The sequence below is a fragment of the Epinephelus fuscoguttatus genome, linkage group LG16 (assembly GCF_011397635.1).
Source record: "Epinephelus fuscoguttatus linkage group LG16, E.fuscoguttatus.final_Chr_v1".
In the NCBI taxonomy this organism is placed as follows: Eukaryota; Metazoa; Chordata; class Actinopteri; order Perciformes; family Serranidae; genus Epinephelus; species Epinephelus fuscoguttatus.
In genome coordinates, this window is record NC_064767.1 from 25,688,093 (window position 1) to 25,711,010 (window position 22,918).

At 41.7% G+C, this 22,918-nt stretch overlaps 1 protein-coding gene across 1 annotated transcript in view; it reads left to right on the forward strand.

The window, feature by feature from the left end:
* Positions 1–22,918, forward strand: part of itga9 (integrin, alpha 9) — a 62,423-nt gene that overhangs the window by 21,927 nt on the left and 17,578 nt on the right. The window contains exons 16-18 of the mRNA XM_049600336.1: positions 17,108–17,260; positions 19,301–19,377; positions 19,788–19,935. Coding sequence (XP_049456293.1) covers positions 17,108–17,260; positions 19,301–19,377; positions 19,788–19,935 — 378 coding nt within the window. The remainder of the gene's footprint in view (positions 1–17,107; positions 17,261–19,300; positions 19,378–19,787; positions 19,936–22,918) is intronic.

Here is a 22,918-nt window from a genome sequence, read left to right on the forward strand (position 1 = left end):
CCACCTGCTCAGCAGCAGAAAGCAGAGGTGAGATTCCTCAAGTTACCAAAGCCTAAAGAGCCACACAGGACGGTAAAGGTGTGGTGCCCATAATTACAACTTTCCTAAACTGTTTAGAGGTAGAATTACCTTAGATATATATGAAAAGTAAAGGGGAGGAAGATTAAGACCTTGCATGATAACTGTCTGCCATAACGTGTTTGTCCTAAACTTGAGGGAAGAGCTCAAGAATCACCATAATCAGAGGTGATCTGGCTCCGCTCTCAGAGATGAGTCTAGTCTGCTTGACCAATCGCATCATTTATCTTCCTCATGTGTCTGCCCACATGAGCCAGTCCTCCCATTCCCCAGAAGAGGTATGCTAATGGAAACCAGCTGGTTGCCCGACTGCATCCTCAAGGGTAGGGTGAGGGGATCGTGCACCCCCGCCCCACCCCTCTCGTAGCTAAAACATACAGTGAAAACACAGGAATGAGGCTGGCGTCACAGCAGGGCGCTGGGCTGCTGTTGTGTCAACTGGAGCTGCATGCTGGCGCTGCTGATGGAAAACCCTCACGTCAGGGTTGATTGCTCAAGCCCTGATGCATGAGGGCTAGTGGAAGCAGGCCATGAGCTATTCTGAGCCACTCTCACGTTTGTAACTACGCTGACCATCTGTCGACCCCGTTTGTTGACTTTATAAATTGTATAAACACTTTTCAAGAATCTCAGTTAACAGCTAAACTTAATAGAGCGCTGTTAAAGTGGTATTTGTTCTACATAGTGTACTGTACATGCAGCAACAGGACTGGAACAGACATGCTCAATTTTCACCATCTGAAATCAAGTAAAAAGCTGGACGGGCCACTCAGTAAATCATGTAGTGTTGAGAACACAAGGGCATAACTGGAGTTATCCAGAGAGCACAGAGTACAGAAGCTAATAGTTCAAGCTCTTACTTTTTTCAAGAGTAATTCCTCCTGAAATTATGCAAGTCTTTCATGTTGATCATTTTAAACATGTTTTCATTGGCATCGACGAACAGCATACCAGCCCTCCAGATGGTCTTTGTTTGGTTATTTTTAGCTAAATAAACTCCATGCAGCCTTCTACTTGAGTTGTACCTCAGATTTAGGAAGGAAAAACAGTTCCTCGCAGTGACGGCTGATGAATGATTAGAGTTCAGATGACCAGAGGTGCTGTGTGCGTGAGATGGCAATGAGTCATTTAACAAGAGAGCCCCTGACTTTCAGCAGGAATTTATCAGTCTGATGTGTTGCATTAGGAAATATTGCATTTTATCCTCCTGGGCTATCATAGTGCCTCTCCTTGTAGTGAAATAGCTCGAAGGTTTTGAGTATTATTCATGTATAACCGGATGCCTCAGCTATTAAACTTTATTATAGTGGAGTCAAGGACAGAAAACTGGTGCAGTGCAAATATTTATGAGACAAGTAACTGACTTTCTATGTAGACATATTCAATGTCTGCATCCAAAATATGTGGCATGGGTGCGATAAGGAGCGCACACAGTAGTTGGAGGACTGGCATATTTAAGAGTCACCATGGCGGTCATTAAGACATTTTACTTCTCTGAGTCTACGGCTCTGTGAGGCTGTAAATACTAACATCAGCACGCTAAGATGCTTACAGTATGGATGTATAAAGAGAACTGGATATAGTGTAGGAGGAGGGGCCCCATATAGAAAGTTGTTCAGTGACATTTGAAGCCAAAAAAAGTTTAACAGCAGCATATATTTTACCCAGAGTAGGTGCAATTGAGACTTCCACCAGCTGAGCCAGCTGCTTCCAGTTTAGCGCTCCGCTAACTTATGTAACGGATAATTGTGGATAAAACGGATAAAACGGATAACATGATTCAGTCGCGTGGCTATTCTAGACTTTCCAGATGTTATTGGACTGGATTATCAAACGATGTATTTCGCAGGGGTTATGGATGCTCGATAAAATCATTTACTGATATACAGATGTCTCTTCTACAAAGTAATTCCATGGGAAATGTCTTTTTGGACCACAGGGCATCGAGTGACGGATATAATTACACTGTTTGGCCTCTAGGAAAATCAGCCTTAAAGGAAATGACCACTTTAGAATGAAAATACAGACAGTATTTACTCATCCTCATGCCGACAAGAGGTCCAGTGTAGTTTTTTAATCCGCAAAACTCGTTCGGGGTATCGGAGGATAACAGCTAGCAGGCGCGCAGGCGTGCTGTGTTTACATGGCAACTCGCGCTAAACTCGAGAACGTTCAGAGATGTTCTTGTTCTCGAGTCTCGCGAGTTGCAGGCTAACTGACCATGGTGAGAAATTATGCTATAAAAGTGAAGTAAATTATGTCTTTTCAAGTCAATTTTGCATGCTGTGGCTCCAGGTCGCTTGGATTACGATGGACGAGCCGTTCTGATGTTTTTGAAATGCATTAGTGGAGTTTTATTACATTTTCAAAATGATTTTGGACGTGGGTTCCATGCACTTCAAGTGTATGGAAAAATCCAGCAAGCTGTTATCGTCCGATACCCCGAACGAGTTTTGTGGATTAAAAAACTACACTGGACTCCTTGTCGGCATGAGGGTCAGTAAGTACCGTCTGTATTTTCATTCTAAAATGGTCATTTCCTTTAAAGTCCAGCGCATTTTCTGGGGTTCTGGCTCACAGTGATAATACTGACGAGCTGATGCTCAGCAGGTTTCATGTTAACTATGCTCATTATCTTAGTTTAGCATATGAGCATGCTAATATTTACTAATTAGCACTAAACAAAGTACAGCTGAGGCTGACGGGATTGTCACTGGTTTTGCATGAATTTGGTCATAAACCAGTAGTACTGGATACATTAAAATCAGTGATGGCACAAAATGAAAAGTTTAAGTCTCACCAAAGTTGCTTCAGTTCATCCTGATGATGGTATAATGTCTGTTCCAAATATACTGGTAATCAATCAGTCCAACATTTGTTGACATGTTTTGTATGAACTAAATTGGCAGATTGGATGACTGATATTATAAACAAGCAAAAACTGAAATGGCTAAAGTATTCAGTTCATGTTCTACACTTTGTTTATGTAGGCATGCATGATCAATGCTGAGTGGAGGACATCAGTGCCCATAGATATTAAGTGCAACTAGGTCCGACCAAATATCTGTTTGGTTATTGTTATTGTCGATATTGCAGCAGTATTATAGAGTTGACTATTGGTGCTCTCACAAAATATTTACACCATGAGATTTTTTGATAAATGATAACGTGGGTGAGGGCAAATAACAGAACAGGTATAAAACTCTGGTAAGTTAAGAAAATTACATCAGTTGACTTGAATGCAGCCTTTAAAACCAGGAAAAGACAACATTTACAATATTACCATATCCAAAATCTAATATCTAGTCTCACATCATGATGTCAGTATAATATTGATATATTGGCCAGCCCTGAGTGCCACAGGCAAATGCTAACATTACACTGCAGCGTATGTCTTATTATAAACTATAAAGCATTCATTATTCATTGTGTCACTTAGTATTTGGTTGGAGGCTGGCTTTTACTGCTCACTTGGCTTTCATTTATTGCTTGTCTCAGTAAACACATTAAACTATTCCTTTGTCCTGCATTTCTTCTGTGATCTATACATCTCATGGTATGTTTACATTTTTGGTAGTTTACTCATCGTGTATTAACCCCCGCAGTCCCATCACAGTGCAGTGCACGTGAGCCTTGAAATCATGCCAAGAACCATTTCCATTTGTGGCCATGAGTGGTATTGTATAGATGCATCGCCGTCTCCAAGGAGGAGCTAAAATAGGCATTTAAAGCCCTGCCTGTAACAGTTGTCTGTTTAATTTAGCTCGTAAAGTATCCTGCTCACCCCCCCACCCCACCCCACCTCTTTCCTCTGGCCTATATTCCACTGTGCCCTATATCTCATGTCCCACTAACATTTGCTCGGCACCACCGGAGTATTTAAAGATCCACCAAACATTATTCTGATGACTGCTGCTGTTAGTGAGGCATCTACGAGATGAACATTTATCTGTCAAAGCTAAAAGCACTGAGCCTATCAACAGTCTCTTGTGACTGAATGGAAAACTAGAGACATGCTGGATTTGAGCGATGCACTGCAATGATGATGGTCTATGAAGTTACAGACGGAACCGGGTTCTCTGCATCATTACCTCTGCAAATGCAATAGAAAGGAGCTAATGCTTTAACCTGCCTGTGTGTCTGCTTGTTAACATCGTGCTGCACCTCATTCATGTCTCATTTGGTGGACAGATCCATGCTTTACTTTGTTAGAAGTCGAAGCCAGAAAGACAACAACCAACACAAACTGCAGCTTTACTAGATAGAGAATAAATCCAGGTTATTTTTGGAAGTTTGTGGTCTGGTGCGTCTTATCAGGTTCATTTATGTGGTGTTAGCTCTACTTGTGCTGCCTGCATCCACACATGACTTCTAGAGTTAGGCTCTCGTAAATGGTAAAGTCAAAGTAGTCTGTGGTAGAGCTAGAACTATTTTTCATCTATTCATAAGTGGTTAATCCTAAACAATTTTGATAGCCAATTAATGGTTGAAGTTATTTTTAGCTGCAATCAGCAACTCTATAGCTGGCTGGCTGTATGGGTTGGTTGGTCGGTCCACAAGAATTTCCCCACCCTTTGGCAGCCATAGACCTATGAGGGTGATATTTGGCACAGAGGTCAAGTGTGTGCGTGAAGGTGTGTGTTTGTGTTCATGCCAGTTGGCTAAAGGGTGGCGGGGCCAGAGGGGGCAATGGTAATGGCCAACTGCTAAAAGGTGCATAACCATGAATTCTCAGGCTTGCACTTGAAGATTTCGCAGAAAGACTGGAGAAACTGTTCATGCCAGTTGGCTTAGCTATAGCAAATTCATGCTTGTTTAAGCAAAAATGCCAAAAATTCACCAAATGCAGCTTCTCAGTTGTGGACATTTGTGTGTTTTCTCAGTCTTCAGTGATAGTAAACCTTTGGGTTTTGGACAGTTGGTCAGTCAAATGCAGGATATGAATTTGTCAACTTTTGCTTTGGGAAAATATGAGGGTCATTTTTGACAATTTTCTAAAACTTTGTAGCTCAATAATCATTAATCAAATAAATAAAAAAAATAAAGCATCACATTTTCAGTTTTGCAATAAAAGAATTTGGTAAGAAGGTTTTTCTAGCTGCTTTGTGTTAATGTATATAGTGCCAAACAGGAAGTGTTCTTTTCAAGATGGTGTACTAAACTTTTTTTGTGATTGACAACTTACCTGACAGTATTTGATCCGCAGTGAAATCCACAAATCTGTTCCTCCAAAGAAGTCAAAACAAATGTGAAAAAAATCATTCATGCTACAACTGTCTGACCTAAGACTGCTCTCAACAGATAAACAGGAAGCCCTTGAGAATAAAGCAAAACAGGGGTTCCTGTCGCTGCATCTTAAAGAATCTCCACTAAGACAAAGTCCCTCAGCACTATCTGGCACATGGAAACCCACATTGGGGCCGCTGCCACACTGCCTGCTTTGTTTGCTTCTTTACAGTTCAACAGAAATGTGCAATTCCCTTGATGCTGTTCCCCCGGTTTCATTTACCTCAGGCCAAGAGAGCTGATACAATGAAAGTATATAGCAGGAAGGTAATCATATCCAGCTGTCTTCTGTTACACATGGCAGCAAGTCTATTTATAAAGAATATAATGAAAAAAAAAGATAAAATATACGAGCAGTGCACTGCGATAATAAATCCAATGGAAAATGTCATAGACACTGTCACATGAATAAGTTCAGCTGAACGCTTTGTCTGACAGTATTAGTGTTAATACCATTTACTGGATACTAAAGAAGAGCTATTCAGGTTAATTTTAGCGCAGGGTAATATTTTGGTCAGGATTTCCCTACATGGTCGTGCCAGAGTGAACATTAAACAGTTCTTCTCCAGGCTTGTTTTGGGAGTGCACAGCCAGCAGACTTTGTTACAGTAAAACAAGTCCGATTTCTCATGGAGTTCCTCTCATGCATGTGAACTGAAAATTTAAGTGAGGTATTATTTTTGGTATGGCTGCTCATTAGACCCACTCTGTGTTGTTGCCATAGTAAATCCATCGTTGCTACTCATATCAAGACCGACCAAAGGTCGTGCAGATTTGATGATTTGTTGATTTTGGCAGCTATGCATGCTGGGCAAATGTTTTCCGCAGTCTTTTGGCCGCTTTGCTGCCACACGATGCCACCGCAAAGGCAACGTAATGGGTGGCCAAGTCTGACCACAATGAGAGAGTTTCTCTTGCCATGTTTCCCACTTCCACTGCAGAGGAAACATGTATGTGAGTTCAGTGTGCGGATCAGACGGTCGTAAGTATGATGGGGCCTCTGCTTCGCCACACCAGGATAAGACAAAAGGCTGTGATTACGTCATCACTTGGCATCGTCACGGCGCTTCCTTAACAACCTGGCTGCGACCCCGTTATCATTTCCCTCTGCTTGACCCATTTGTTAATATTAGAGTATATTCCTGATGTAGTGGCGTCAACATCAAACTCTGCTTCCTGCATATACAGGCAACATCCGCCACAAAGGAAGCGGCGCAAATATACACACAAGACATGTTGTTTATGTTGGGCGGAGACTGTAACCTGCCCCTCATCAGGTGAATTTGACAAATTCATGTTGGCGTGCTGCAGTTTTATCAGGGCTTTGTCTAAAAACAATGGCTTCAACAATAACAGTGAGGTAAAAGTGCCCCAGAATTTGTGCACAGTGATGAAATCAGCTGCAGGAAGCATCTGGAGACCACCTCTATCACCAGGATGGAACAGACTCAAACACGCAAACATCACTGAACACCGTTTCAAAAGCGGCACATTTTGAGCTGCTCCTCCCTGCCGGTATCTCATCCATCGGAGGGTTGACTTCTCCTCATATTGAAATAGCAGCTTCAAACAAAATACTGCAACTACAGTGTAGTATTGTTTCAACTGTCAGGACATGATGCACAAATCTGCAACTGTCAGCTTTATTACAGAATCTTCATTCTTTTAGAAAATGTACTGTACTTCTCACATTAATTACATCAGATAACGAGCTTCCTGTTTATGCATGAAGAGGGTTTATCAGGATGTCAAGGGGAGTTAATCTCTCAGTGACAGGAAGTCTTCAGATGCTTGTTGTGTTTTTCTAAACAGCAGCAAAATTCCGAAATAGAACTATGAAACTCATAGTGAGATGAGTTTATGAGTACAACCCAGTTAAACACTGCGTCTGAAGTCTCTCCCCATTTGCTACAGTGCCTGACACACAATATTTACCCTTTTCCGTTTTACTGAGTGAGCAAGGAAGTGATTCGTACACGAATATTATCTCAGATGGCTGGAAGCATTCTTCTAGGGTGGACCCAAATGTTCGAATCAACTATTGCCACGATAATCAACGTCAGCAATCAGCATTTTATATAATCATATCATCAGACAGTGACATTTTAACCTAATGATTGATATGTGAGTCCAACTCATTCTCATCTAATCTCAGTCACTAGCAGTCCAGCTTGACAGTTTGACCGCTCTTGACAGGCTTACAGATACGTCAGCAAGATGTCAAATACGTCAAGTTTCTGGAATAGTTTCAACTTCTGTGAAGATGACCCTTAAAGTCAAGCGGCAGATATACCAAAGAAAAAAGGTACGCCATAACTCCACAAGGAGCCTGGCAAATCACCTGAAAACTTTAATCAACAGCTCAGCCGTCTTGCAGAGTATTATTTTTTTATTTTTTAGTTTTTATTTTTATTTTATAATTGTTATTTTCAGTGCATCAACCTCTGCCCCCTTGAAGCTTTGCACATATTTCTTAACGAAGCTTCCCAGAAATTGGTATTTGGGACAGCCCGGTTCTGAAGACCCCAAGCTGCTTCCTTAAAAGGATCCCATCTGGATTCTTCTTTTTTTTTTTCAACACTCGGTCTGTTTTGCTTCTTAGGAGAGCTGTGCATGTGTCCTTGTGGTGACTCCATATGTTTCAGCCAGGTACAATAGATACCAGTGAGGGGTTAAAGGTAGATAGTCCTGATGATGATGACGGGAGCCCCCGGGTCGAGAATTGGGGAACAAAAAGGCCATAAATGCAGAACCTGTTAGACTAATTTCCCATCATTTTGCTCCTGTTGCTGCTGAATTTCCTGAGCTCAACTTTACAGCTTTAGGGTCACTTTAAGTGTAAAAAGCCTTGTAACGCTCTCAAATGAGATGTAGTAACGTTAATGAAAATAGCGCAGATACAAATAATGTGTTGAGGACAGCACAATGTGGGAGCTGAGTGAGGAGGAACTGAGATATGAGGAAACACATCTGTGTATTTATAGGTGGCTGGCTGGATTTCAGATCCAGATATTACACTAATTCAGCTATAGTTAGAATTGGCGCTAAATCAAGTTGTTGTTGTGTGGAATGTTGTAAAAAGAACACGCTGATGATTTTGGTATGTTTGAGCAGTAAACCTCTTCCATCTGCCAATTTCCACTGGGGGAAGTGAGGCACCTTTCTCTCCTCCTTTATAAATCCCAGCTGTGGGTTTTAACTGTCCAAGGGTCAAATGTTGAATGCCTTCTTCATGATGCATGCGAGGCCATAAAAGTTTCCTGTAATTTGTGTTTACGTGAGCGTTGTTTTAAAAAGCAATAAATTCAATATAGGTGGATTCTCCGAGGCATAAGAGATGTATATCTCTTTATCTGCACCCTCGGGATCTTTATTTGAGGAGAGTCATATTACTGAAGTCTGAAGAGGTGTGTGTTTGTGTTTCAGAGGAAAAGTTGATGTGTGAGACAAAGGTTTTGAATAGCGTGTACTGTAGTATGTATTTATGCAAATGGATGTTCCTGCGTGCACGGTGCTTTCAGAACAACATGTTTATTCGTGATGTGGCACGGCTGCATGGCAGTACAGATGGTACATGTTTCCTGTCAGTTGAGTGAGGATGCTCTTCTGTTTTAGCTGAGAGGAAATACGTGTTTGCTCCTGGGAGACATTACAACAGGTCACAGTTACCTAGCAGCACTCAATCTTGCTAAAGGTTAGGATTTGGTTGATTTATGTTTTGAGTGATCAGCAGCCCAAAACAGTGCTCAGGATTCAGCGTTCTGTTTTTGAAACTGCTGATCAGTTATTTATTTTCTATTTCTCTTTACCCTTTTTTGGATGGTGAGAGAATAGGATGTGAAAACACACTTATTGTTCCGCCCTGTGTGAGTGTCACAAGTGGTTTTGTTTTTTCACTGTTTACTGAATGGACTATTTGCTCCTAATCACCATGACTGTACAACCCTGTAAATTCACACATTTGTTTTCATTTCTAACTAAATTAGCTTAAGAAGAACTTCCTGGAGTAGCTCTCAGTAATAAAAACATATTTGCTTTTTTCCATAGACACAATGCACGAGGAACTCTGAGCCCTGCTGTTTTGAAACGTTTCATCAGTTCGATTTGTTTCTGGGCGCAGCGTGTTTCGATGCACAAAAGGTTGTGGAGCTGAACCCTGATTTGTCGGGCTAGTGCCTGAAGCTGGACGGATATCTGAGAATCACTGCCCTTCACATCAGACATGCTGAGATATTTTCCAGCGGTTGGAGTAAACATGGCTCATGTTGAATGGGAACAGTTTTCAAAGGAATACTGCATACATTTGGTATGACTGGTAGTCTGGCAATTTCAGATTACTCAGAATTATTTGGTTTTGGACGGGCTGAAGGTATTAAAACCCAGGGGCATATTTTGTTGACTTGTAACTTTCTCTAACCAGATGGGTGATTAAGAACATGATCACTTTCACTGATTCATGTAATTATTTCAGACAAGACAGCATGCTGAAAAAAGTTAGGATCTTTTTTTTTTCCTTTTACATGAAAAAAAAGTGACAATGTGGCAAAAGGCGGCTTGTAGTGATGACCCCACAGTTATCATCTGACTCTATGTTTCCTTTTGGCTTTACGGAGCTTTATAGTGACTTTCACTTCATTGTACTGCAACTTTACTGCTTTAGTTCACTCTCACTCTCTCTCGTGGCGTCGTTTTTTGGCTGCAGCAGCCATGTTTTTTCACAGAAAAAGCACTGCACACTTACCTGCTCAACCCCAAACAGCAGACAGACACAGTTAGAGTGTAGCTGGTGAACATAGTGGCGCATTTAGCAGCTAAAGAGCCAGATATTTCCCTCTGGAGTTGGTAGAAACCAAAAACAAAGCTAAAAGAGAGTTGATATTGGATTTACACCCAGCAGGTGGACAAAAACATGACTCCAAATGAATGATAATGTTACTCAACAACTGCTGGATGTGTAAATAAGCAACTGTGTGCTAACACATGTTCAGCCCGCGACTTCATTGTTTTGGTTCACTCTCACTGGTCTCATCAGTGTCATTCTCAGCAGCAGCAGGCAGCTGTTTTCAGTGTAAAAGCTGATAAACCAACACATGCCCAGCAGACAGGAGCACATAGCAGGTAAACAGCCAGATATTTCCCTCAGGAGACCAAAACAGGAGCTAATGGGAGAACGAGGAGTGGACTTAGATTCACCAGATGGCCGGAAACACAACTCCAAATGAATGCAAGTGTAGCTCCCTGTCTGCTGGACGTGCAAATAGGCGACTGTTCGCTAATAAACTTGCAAAATAGCCTTTATTAGGTGATAATGTGTCAGTGTTTGGTTTACAGCTTGTTCTGCTGCCCCTAAATGTCCAAAAAAATCAATTAATACTAAAATAAGACTAGATACTTGACAAAAAGACAGAAAAATACGAGATAAATGTGTTTAATTCAAATTACAAGAGGCAGAAAGTCACCTAATTTGAAATGACAAGCTAATGGGGGCACACTGGTGGGTGCGGGATCTGAACAATAAAGACACAGCTAAAAACAACAACAGGAAAAGCACATAAAGAGAATTAGCGGTGAAGAATCACCAGATTTAGAGACACGCTGCTCTCATTCTCCCTAAGGCGTCATTGACAGTGTCCTTGATGGAGGTTATTAAAATATTTGAAAAAAGTATCCCGTCACTGGCGGTAATGTGAACTGAGGAGCTGCTCCTTGGGGGATTTTAGCAGGATGTAAAGGTTATTAGAGTGAAGTTTATAGCAGATAAATCAAGTCAAACTAAGAAGAGTTTGGTTAAATATGAGTGTGAGCAGTGGGATTTGTTAATAGATGTGTTATCTCTTCTGGTGCAAGAAAAAAGATTTCCGTTTGTCATACGTTTGTCAGTTTTAAGAAGCTTGATGTCAAAGCAGGCACACGTGACTAGAAAGATTTAGGAGCCCAAGCATCGTTTTCACAGACAGAATGAAGCTGTCCATACTCAAAAGCTCCAAAAAGGTTTCTACCTAAAACAACTGGATGACACTCTTCCCTACTCCTACGCAGTTTGTCATTCAAGGCTCCTCAACATCTGCTAACCTATTCTGAGCCGAGCAGCTGCTGAAGTTTGACCCATAGTCAATCTGGCGGAGAGTAACACACTAAAGCCTTTAGTAATTGTCTTGCTTCTCAACTTCTTTCAAGGACACGCTAAGATAAGCTGCCTAAGTGCATGTCTGCCATATGCTGCAGACATTACTGTAAATACTTTCAATTTCAGGTCGTCTACTTGTGTCTCAGTGCACACGCATATCCCCAACATTTGACAGGCTGAATCCATTCCACACTTAACTAAAAAGCTTTTTCCATTTAAACTGAGATTCCTTGGCGTTCAGCCCCTGAATGAAATGGCCTCAACCTGCGAGTCATCCAAACATCCATTGTCCTAAAAAGGAGTGCTGTGTGCGAGTTTCACTCACGAGTTAATAAAGACTTCCCGTGACCAGGCTTAAACTATATGCTTTTGAGGGAATGGTTTGGCTGAGAGAAGAGCTCTTGTGCATTTCAGCCAAGCATGAGGCGTTTAAACTGAGGATCAGAGCCTTCTGCAGCCTGACGTCAGCCTCCCCGCACCCACCGTGGTGGAGCTGCTCTGGGAGCATAGAGGGGCAGCTTGCCATCTCGTTGATCAGATTAACATGTGAGAATCAGAGCATGCAACACTAGAGTATAGTTACAGCTCAACTAGGGTTCAGGGTGAAATCTATTAAATATGTTCATCTAAGTCAGATTAATTCATACAGTAGCTGTGTTTATGTTCCTTAAACCATGCAAGCATTAAGTATAGATGCATAGGAGAGAGAGTCGCACAGGCAGCAGAGAGGGAAGTGAAGGGGAAAGAATGGATGGTAAGGTGGGAGTTAATGCTCTGCCATACCAAATAAATGGGTCCTGAGTGTGAACATAAACAGTGAGATAGTATATTGGCAGAAACCTTGTTCCACAGAGAGGGGGGGTGTTGTAGGTGAACATTTGAATCCCAGTTGTTTTCTTTCAAAACACACTGAGTGGCAAGCTGTCCTCCATCCCGTGAGTTAACTCCATGAATATGCATACAGGGAGGAAGACTTTGTATCAAGTGTGTCATAAAAGATTGCGACTGCTGTAACATGCAGATTTTTTTGTACTGTAGTGGAGGATTTACTGTTTCCAAAATGTGGTGGGAACTTCTGGAAAACTGTTGCTTCCTGCTGAGTTTGCTGGCATCTCTGCAGCTTGACTGGAACCATTAATAAGTAATTTTGTCCATGGGATGATGAGAGGGTTCAGACTATTTTTAAGTATCCATGCAGGAAATGTACCTTTTTTTATTGGCAGTATTTCCATCTCTAAGGACACTGTGTGAAAAAACACTTTAAAATCCCCAGTGGTGCTATCAAAACAGACAGAAATAAGCAACACGTCCCTGACCTGATGTATGATTTTTACTCTTCAAACTGAAACTACCTGATAATGGGACCAACTGAGTGATCTGTTTATGTTGCTGATGTCAGTCAACATGGAAGACAGGAGCAGTTACCAGTTATAATTAGTAAAGGAGTGGTACATAACATTCAGAGCATATCCATGATTTAGAGTCTTAGCTGAGATTGAATGCTCACAGCTCTCAGCATGAAGGTGGCTGAGCTGGTGGCTAGCAGCTAACGGGGCTACCAGCGCAAACAGTGTTAACAACAGCAACATTGCTGGCAGAGCTTACAGTGTTAACGTGAGGAGGAACCGGAGGGTTGGCAGTTTGGTTTGACGACAACATTCTTCTGCCACCCTGCATCTGGACGCAGCAGTAATTGCTGTATGAGCGTAGTGCAGAGCAGTGGCGATCAACTAGCCAGTTGGAAACACACCCAGGGACTCACATGCACTAACATGTACGTGCAGCTGGACCATCCACCACAACAAAAAACAGAGAAGCTCAGATTACAAGACAAACAGTGGTAGCATGACTTCATTCTCTGCTCAGGACACCATTACGCCACTATATCTTTACATAGCAAATAGTTGTTTGCTGCTTTAATAATGCTCTAAATATCGTATAAGCCTGTAGCACCTTTAAAGAAACGTGTAAATTTGAGGATAAAGAACAACATCTAAATTTGCGTCCATCTCATTTACACTCATCACCATTTTCCTGTTGCTACTTTCAGTGGGTGTTGCCAGGTAACTAGCTAGCTATGTAGGAAGATGACATCCACGTAGTTAATCCCGCCTACAAAGCCATGATAGGTCGATTATTTTCCAAGGTTGTGGAAATTACTTGCGTATTTGATTTTCAGAGGTCTGGGAGCAAGCAAAAAAACAACTTATGCCATGAGAATTGTTTGAAAGAAACTACGGTCACATACTCTAAAAAAAAAAAAAAATGTATGCACATATTGGCTGTAAAGTGAGACTGTCGCCACAAGTGGTAATAACATGACACCAACAAGTGCTAACAGGATGGCACTTTTACATTTTCAAGATTTTCTTGAGTGAGTTGCTTAAAAGACGTCATCAGTAGAGACCCAACAAGGAGTAAATGGAATGGGACCCAGTGCCTGAAACAATAAGCATGTCTCCATTATGATGTGTTTACGTCTTGTTTTTATAATCATTTTGTGTCAACAAAACCATTGACATGTTTTCTGTGAAATGCTAAAACATAGTGTAACTGAGAACAAGCAGAAACGAGTCAAAAAGTTGGCAAACAGACCTAGTAAGGTCTAAAACTGGCTGACTTTAACCACCATAAGCTTGCGGTCATACCAGACCAAGTGAGGCTGTAGCAACAAAATCCCTGACTGTTCTCAGTTGAGCATGGGTGTGTTTTATTGTTCATGAGTTCAGTTTCTTCTTTGGTAGATGAAGAATGTTTTATTTATTCCTCTAAATGTCATATTCTGCCACTTCAAAACTGATAACTGATATTAATCTGTTGGTTCACATGTCAACTTTCATTCATAAATCTCAGAATGGCTCTATCTGATCTGACATCAAGGACCCACCCTGCGGCCTCTATATTTGAATGAGGATTAACACAGCGGAGGCCTTTGAGTAGAGAACGATCTGTCACAAGCTGTAAGAAACAGTTGTTGCGTTACTTTCCATAAATTCAGAGGTAGCAGGCAGTTAACACGAGCCGGTGTCCCTCTCAGCTGGAGCTCAGGAACTCCTCTGTTCCATAAATACAGGAATTAAAAGCAGGATCCGGAGGGAGTAGGTGACTGAGCCGGGGGCGTGGACTCGGGTGGGGCAATTGGCAGCATTGATCGAAGGATAATAAAAGCTTAGGCCAAGTGTTACCGAACAGACTCCGGCACTTCTAATAAGAGCTTGCTGTGAGTCTTGGGAGCTCTCCAGTTAGTTAGCAGTCTGTCGTCCTGTGTTTCAAGAATAAAGTGATCCTGTATGTGCACAATAATAGACGCTCTGTTAAAAAAGAAGAGGAAATCTCTCCACAGCACACTACTTTTATGGAAAGATTGTGCCTATTTACTTGTGCGTAAAAGTCACTCTTTAAGCATGAGATTGTTCAAGAACACCACATTTCATTCGAGGTCATTATGTCCCCCAGTTCTCCTGTGGCTCGTGAAAATGTGAGATAAGCGGTGGGAGTTTGGGGCAGTCGGCTCCCAGGGGTCAGTTCACTCAGAGGCCAGCGGACAGGGGCCATTTCAAGCATTCTGCCTCAGTGTCTATTGAGGCTGAGGGCTTTGCCAGCGCCTTACATAGTATACCACTGCCTGTCCAATACTGACTACAACACTGTGTCATGTTTCCCTCCCAGCTGAGACGACATACGAACAGAACAACACCGTCTCTATAAGTCTAATGAGGCATGAACTGCAGTCCAGTGATGGATGTGAGGTCAACATCTTGCGTCTGCATTACTCAGCCTCACTATTGAACAGGTCTGCTGTGGTAATGAGAAGCTCATGTTGTCAGTTTCAATTACAGCCGAAACAATTAGTGGATTCATTGATCTGTTGATTGAGGGAAAAGTATTCTGCAGCTATGTGCTGTTTTTCTTTGTCTTATATGATTGTCAATAGGATATCTCTGGGTTATTCCTGCATAGACAGTTAGAAGGCGGCCGCCTCTGTCAAAGTTCATGCCACCTCCAGCTTGGGCTGGGCAATATATTGATATTATATTGATATCATGATATGAGACTAGATACCATCTTCGATTATGGATAGAGTAATATTGTGAATACTGTTATAGCTGTTGTATTATTTGCCTTTACCCACTGGGTCTTTTATCCACCTTACTGATGATTATGTGACCAAAATTTGGTCAAAAGTATTGTGATATTTGGTTTTCTCCATATCTCCCAGCCCATCTTCCAGCTTTCAACAAAACTCTGACAGGTGTCTTCATGGCAAAGACTTTTCTGACAAGGGTTGCACTTCACTTCACTTAAATTGTTGTGTCACTAAAATCACTTATTATTCGTTGCTTGTAAAAAGTGTTTGCTTGAGTCCGGCTGAAGCCATGATACATGTGTACACATGATTAGGATGGTACTACCTGCGCCTCATTTTAAGCCGGGAAAAACCCTGTGATCAATGGATAAAAAAAATAAGTTATGATTTGCAACACTTTTTTCCAACTATTTTCAACCAAATAATGACAGAAAATCTCTAAAAATAGATTTTGTTAGCCCACCCTTTTATCTGTGTGCAGCACTGTTTCCCAAATGAGCCCCAAATCTTCTGTTTTTGTCTATTCATGTCCTGCACCAACATTTGCTCTTTCCTGCTATAACTCTCTCACTGTTGATGAGTTGGGTGGGTTCCCCACTGGTGATGTGTTCAAAGTCCAGACTGGCTCTGTGCCTGCCTGAGGAAAGAGGAGAGGATGGGTGGGTGGACACTGGAAAGTCCTGCGATAATGGACAAAAGGGAGAAAGTGCGAAAGAACGAGTGGCCTAAGCAACCACCAGAAGCCTTTTGTGTTTACATTGCGGGTTTGGCTCCACGTTGGTAGACCTCAGTTGGGCAAGGGCACACAGGTTGCCTATGGAGCTTGTGTTTGTTGCGGCTTTTAGACGCTAAGACCAAAGCCAGACCCACAAAGCTGACTTTAAAGAGCTGAGTGTAACTATAATGGACAGAGGAGATCTAAAAAAGCAAAATCAGTATATGCTTTTCCCATGTACGTCTGTCAGCGCTGTCAGCTAATGAAGATTTGGGATTTGATCACATTTAGCTCTCTGTTTTCATTCTGTCTGTATTGTTTCCAAACCTGAAGCCAAATCAAACACTTCTTCTGTGGTCTTAGATGGAGCCGCCAGAAACGCAAAGATATCTCTCAGAGGCAGTGCCAGCAGGTTAAAAAAATGATCCATGTGTTTCCTTTGCTGAGAACTTAGCAGTGGCCTTGCTTTTATAACTTTCAGCAAAATGACAAAACATTAACAATAATTAATGAGTATGTCACCCGTCCATTTAAACCAGTTCAGATTGTTTTGTGGTTTATCAGTACACTTAAATTTGTGTTCAACCCTGTGGATCTTTGGCGCAGTGATGATATCAAATCCAGACTGTGTGATCTTGTGATCGTCTGCGATGTAATCAGTCTTTGCGGCAGGCGTCAATTGGAGAAAGATGTTAAATTACCATAATGACCCAGGCTTTTTTCTTTGAGGTTTATTTTGTTTTTAACAGTTTTGAGTCTATGATGGGACAAATTCTTTGCAATAGCGTTTTTTTTTTTTTTGTGCTCTCTGCAGAAAGATGTGAAGGAAGTGTTCACACCAATCACCTTCGAGGTGGCATACAGCCTGGGGAAGCACGTGCTGTCGGAACACCAGGAGCGAGGCCTGCCTGCGCTCACTCCAGTGCTACGATGGAGGAAAGGAAACAAGATTGCAGTGAGGAATGAGGTAAAAATAATATGATGTTTGGGATTAATAATGTTTGTGGGTAGATATTCTATTTAGATAAGGTATTAAAGGTTTCAGGGCTTCTCACTGTCTGATTTTGTGAGATGAAAGTAACTAACCAGACAAAAATGGTCTCTGTATGGTCACAAAAAAGTGTGCAGAGAAGGGTGATAATGAGGGGTGTAATGGTACACAAGATTCATGGTTCCGGATGCACCCTGGTTTTAGGGGTTTCGGTTCAGTATGTTGTTTTTTTCCCAACATGAGAAAGTATTGTATAGAGATCACAGAGCCTACATAAGAAGCACAGATCAACGGGAACACAACTAATTTAGAGAACCAAAATACACAGAAGAGAGCTTTCAACATTCACAGGGGCACTCAAACAGTGTCAATCTATGGTGCCCATGTCCCTATAGGTACTAGGTATGCTGTGCTATTTGGAAGGTAGTTCAGGAAAGGTGCCCACAGCCTATCAAAGCTCTCTCATTCTCCTTTAAAACTGAACTCAAGCACTCCATTGGCAAACTTTGAAGATTTCTCCATGCAGCTGGTTGATAGTGAGAGATCTGGGCTTAATCCATTGAAATAAAATGCACCTTCTTGCTAATAGGAGAAGCTTGTTCAAGAGTTTTTACTGAATACTTTTTAAAGAGAGCCCCTCACTTGGAAGATTCAACAATAATAGAAAAGGATCCATTTGAATTTCCTTATCAAAAATAGCATTAAGTTCCTGTGAAACTTCCAACTTCTTTCTTGCACTTGACACATAGGGGAGAAATCCCAGGATAAAAAGTGTTGTGAAGGAACCTGTTCTGACTCTCTGTTAGCCTGTCGCACAAAAAGATTTTCCCTGTTGACTCCATTGCAGCTCAGTATGGTTTTGATACTGCAGTGGAAAAACATGCAGAGAATAACTTTTTTTTAACAGTGGCTCAGTGGCCGTAATTCTGACTGTAACAGAAACTGGCATGTTGTCAATAAGAAGGCGCACTTTGACAATATACTTTGATTTAATACAGTTCCGTGTTCGTCACCATTAACACTCCATAGCATTGGTTGTTATTTTGGCACGGACTGAATCTGTAATGGGAGAAGGATTTGCCCTTGGGTCTTGGTTTCAGAGCTGTTACACCCCTAGTGATAATTCAAAATTTACCGTGGTCACTGGTCATTTATTTTCCTTTGGTTGGGTTATGATATATGATGGATGATTACAGGTTTTAATACTGACAATAAAGAAATAAACATTCTAGCCCCAATATTAAGTCGCTTATTTATTGTTCTGAACAAGAAAATGAGCTTCAGAGAAAATGTGTGGCCTTTTAATTTAAACCTTTCATCAATCTTATTTTTGACTTATATTTATAAATTATTCAGATACCGCATCCTGCACTTTGATATAGAAATGCTTTGTTTCAGGTGTGCTTCAGAAGAAGATAAGAGGCTGATCACTCAACACAAGAGTTATTTTCAGCTGATTCAGATTCTGATATGGTTCATCTCTTTGACTGATTATAAAGAACAAAGTCGTGTCTTCCCTTGGACCACAGAAGGAATGAAGGAAATAGCTCAAATTGAGGTTATAATGATTTGGTGTGGGTTACCAGCTTATTATTGTCTGTGTTAGCTTTTCTTGAGTGGAATCCAAAAAGACTGATTCATTTATTTTCTTTGCACCCACCTCTAACCTGCCCCACATGTGTTTCCCCACTGTCTGCACTTCTTGAAAAACGGAGGGATTTACATCTCTCAGCACCTACAGAATCCATTTATCTGAAGCTCATCAACGTTACATCGAACTTTACCGCTTGACTTAAGTTTCCTTTCATGATTTAGCCCTAAACCAGAGACCACCCTCTGACTGATTAAAGGAGAGATCAGATAGAGTGAAGATTTTAGCCTTCCTGGATAAAAATCTTCTGGATAGCTCCAGCAACAGCACAACACTGCCCCCTAGTCTGAATGTGGAGTTGGTGAGTTAAGTGCGTGGACAGCATGAGGTCATATGAACTGTGTACTTTACTGTTTCCTCTGCAGACTTGGTTTGAGAAGAACTGCTTGTCAGACGATTGTGCTGCAGACCTTAGGCTTCATGGGAAACTGCTGCTCTCTGGGTAAAAGCCTTTGACTTCCTCTACACTTTAGATTCATGCTCTGTCTCGGCCTTTTCTTCAGTACTGAGGAAGCAAGCTGACGTCATAGGCCATGTGGGTGTGGGTAGTGGAACCATGACACATGCTTGGAGGATATCCATATGTTTTTCCATACTGAGGGAGTTCCCTTTCTTTTTATTGTGTATCTTTTGCTTTAGTGACAGTGGTAAGCAGTAGTCATCCTCTACATATTGTCTTTGCTTTACTCCAAAAACAAGTATTTTAAGGCCACTCCTCTTCGTCAATTTACATTTTAAAGTAAAAAATTCAAAATAAAACAAACTTAGATTTGTTCATATGAATCTCTGCTCCTGTGACATCCCATGATTTATTCTCTACACTCCACATTCTTTGCATTATATTCCCATCAGGTTACATGTCAAACCTCATTTGGCCCTCGGAGGAGTAAAGAACGTCTCTTTGAACCTGACCATCTCAAACACTGGGGACGACGCCTACGACACCAACATCTACTTCAACTTCTCCAGAGAAGTTTTCTACATCAACTTCTGGCAGAAGGTTTGTTCCTCTTGTTGAAGTATCTGCTGTTTATTTACCCGAGTGCACATGTTTGTTTCTGAAATACACTTTGGTTGTTTAGTTGAAAAGATGTGGATAAAGTGGAGACCCGAGAGCCAGATTTTACACATACATATCTGCTGGGTATCATAAGTTCTTCCACTGAGATGTACATTTTTTTTAAAAGATGGTTTATTTAAGACGACTGATTAAACATCTGGACCGCAGTCTAAACAGTGAAGCATACAAAAAGACAGACCTGCGAGAAGAGAGATGAACTTAAAGCTTCGCCTGAGCTGTGCCAGCAGCCCTGCAGATAAAAGGATGAAGTGCAGGAGAGCAACAGCAGCAGCAGCAACAGCTGTCCCATCTCAAAGCCCCTCTGGTTGACCTGTCATATGGCTCTCTGACTCATCCAAGGCAGACACACCATGTCAACAACATATGAGCTGTGTGCATGAGAACAAATCAGAACACACATGCTTCATATTCCCACAACCTTGACTTATGTGCCGTTCAAATCGCATTATTTATGTCCATTATTTAGAGCCATGTTTAATGGGGGTAATGCAGGTATGTAAAGAGAGGATTATGACTGACCTTCACAGAGATACAGATCAGGTCTGCTCTTTACCTGACCTCTAACAAAAAAACAAAGAGGATCTCAGCATTTTGTCACTGTTAAAGAAATATCTACCCACTGCCATCCCACATTAAACCTGAGAGATTTTCCTCGAGACCACGCTGTACTGTATGTGGATGGATTTCACAGCGGCCACCTCTGCCTCTGCTCGCGTCTGCTCACTCACTTGTTGAAAAGAGCCCAGCAGGCTCACAGCTGAACGAGACGCCACGTCAGTCAGAGCGCTCTGACACGAGCCTGCGCCAGTTCAGCAGCTTTTCAGACACAAGAGGGGACACCATCCATCATGAAGTCTTTCCCCCTCATAACGGACCTCATGTTTATCCTCCAGCTGTGTTTTGCGCCCCTCTGATGGATAAGATCATCTGGAAAGCGCACAACCTGTGACACGATCTTAAAAACCCCCAACAAAGCTGAAATTAAATTTAAATAGAACACATGCTGCAGGCAGATATTAGAAAAACAGTGTTTCAGTTTGAGTTTCATGGCTAATCTAATGAAGTAATTAAGTATCAGGTTACCAGCAGCCACAGAGCCTCATTTTGTACAGGAACCTAATAAGTCAGGATGGCCCGCTGAACAAAGGGAGCAGGAAGTGAACAGAGTGAAGGGATGACAAAGAGGCCACCCGGCAGATTTACGACCGTATGCTCTCGGAGACATTTCTAATTACTACTGGAGAAGTCCGAGGTGATGATGTGACCCCTTTTTGCAAAGTTAAGGTCAGCCCCAGATCCTCCCCTGAGGCTTTTTCCTCCAGTGAGCGTGAACTTGCACTCCTCCTCATATTCAAGAGCGGGTGCGTTATCTGTCTGTTGTTCTTGCAACACAAGCTGTCAGAAAGCTGTGGAGGTGAATTGGTTTCAGGAGTGCTGCCTTCACTCCCGAGGGATTCAGAGACTGCTGCACCAGCTTCTGTTTTTTTTTTTTTTTTTTTTTTTTTAAAAATCTTTGGAATGTCAGTTTTAGCTTCTTTTTTTGTAGCAGATGTTTTGTGCCATCTGATTCTTCTGCTAAGCTTTATTTATCTGAAAGCCATAGTTGCTAGTTACTTTGCAGATTAAGATTTTACACAGTGGAGTATTATTATGGTGTGGTATTAGTAGTTTAACTTAAAAGGTCTAGTGTGCAGCATTTAGTGGCATCTAGCAGTGACGTTGCCGATTGCAACCAACTGAAACTTCTCCTGTGTGGCAAGCGTGTAGGAAAGATATGGTGGCCAATGCAAAAACATGAATGACCCTATCTGAAGCTAGTTTTTGGTTGGTTCTTTTTGGGCTACTGTAGAAACAACCGGGCAGACTCTGTGGTAGAGGTGAGTAGGTGTATAGCTATGTGACCTGCCCACCATACTTAGGCTTACACATCAGTTCACTATCAGCCCCCTTCAACCTTTGGTGCAGAAGCAGAAGCCCTAAAAACAATGCTAAGTTAGCATTTTGCTAGCTCTGAAGTGTAAGATTACAAGAGGAGCTGGTAAAGGTGAGGGTAAGGGTAACATCCTGTTGCTTATAAGTTGAATCATGTCTTTATTTATAATGAATTATGAAGTGGAACGTTGCTATGTTTGGCCTTATTCATTCACTATAATGTGGCACTGTAGCAGGGTTCAAATAACTGTCTCATTGGTGGGTTTGTCTTGTACTAGTTGGTGGTGGTTGTGGTTTGCAGGGGCGTTTGTAGGGACCCACTCTGTCTATAGATACAAACGGCTCATTTTAAGGTAATATTAACACAGTGATCCTTAGTTTCAGCTGATTATACACTAAAGAAACCATAGTTATTATATTATATTTCTAACAATATATCCCCCTACATCCTCCACACTGGACCTTTAAATAAAGAATCAGAATACCTCTTACAGCACTGATTCCTGTTGATTTAACAGTTGGAACAGATGAGCTTGGTGGTGAAAAGCCCAGAAACTGGGAGTGCAACTGAGAAATGTGTGAAGTTGTGAATTTCAGTGGACCTTCAAACCCAAGGAGTATACGAATCATTGATTTTCTTGGCTGTGAAGTGCAGCTTTGCACATGCTACAAAAGCCAAAGGTAGATCCTAATCTTCATACCTGTGTGAAAGTGTTAAGTAGGTAATGACAATGACACTGGCTTGGAAAAGGTATGCAGGAGTAAAGCCAAATGTACAAACACTGAGGTGGATGGGGACATAAAGATGCATGCAGAAAACTGGCCTCCTGTGTGCTGTCATCCACACGGGCGTACCACTCCATTGAAGGGTTCAGCTGACACTAAAGCAGCGTAAACATTCCTGGTGATATTTAGTGGACCTGCCATGTGTGAAAATCCCTGTGTGTATTTGTTCCTGACGGAGAGAGAC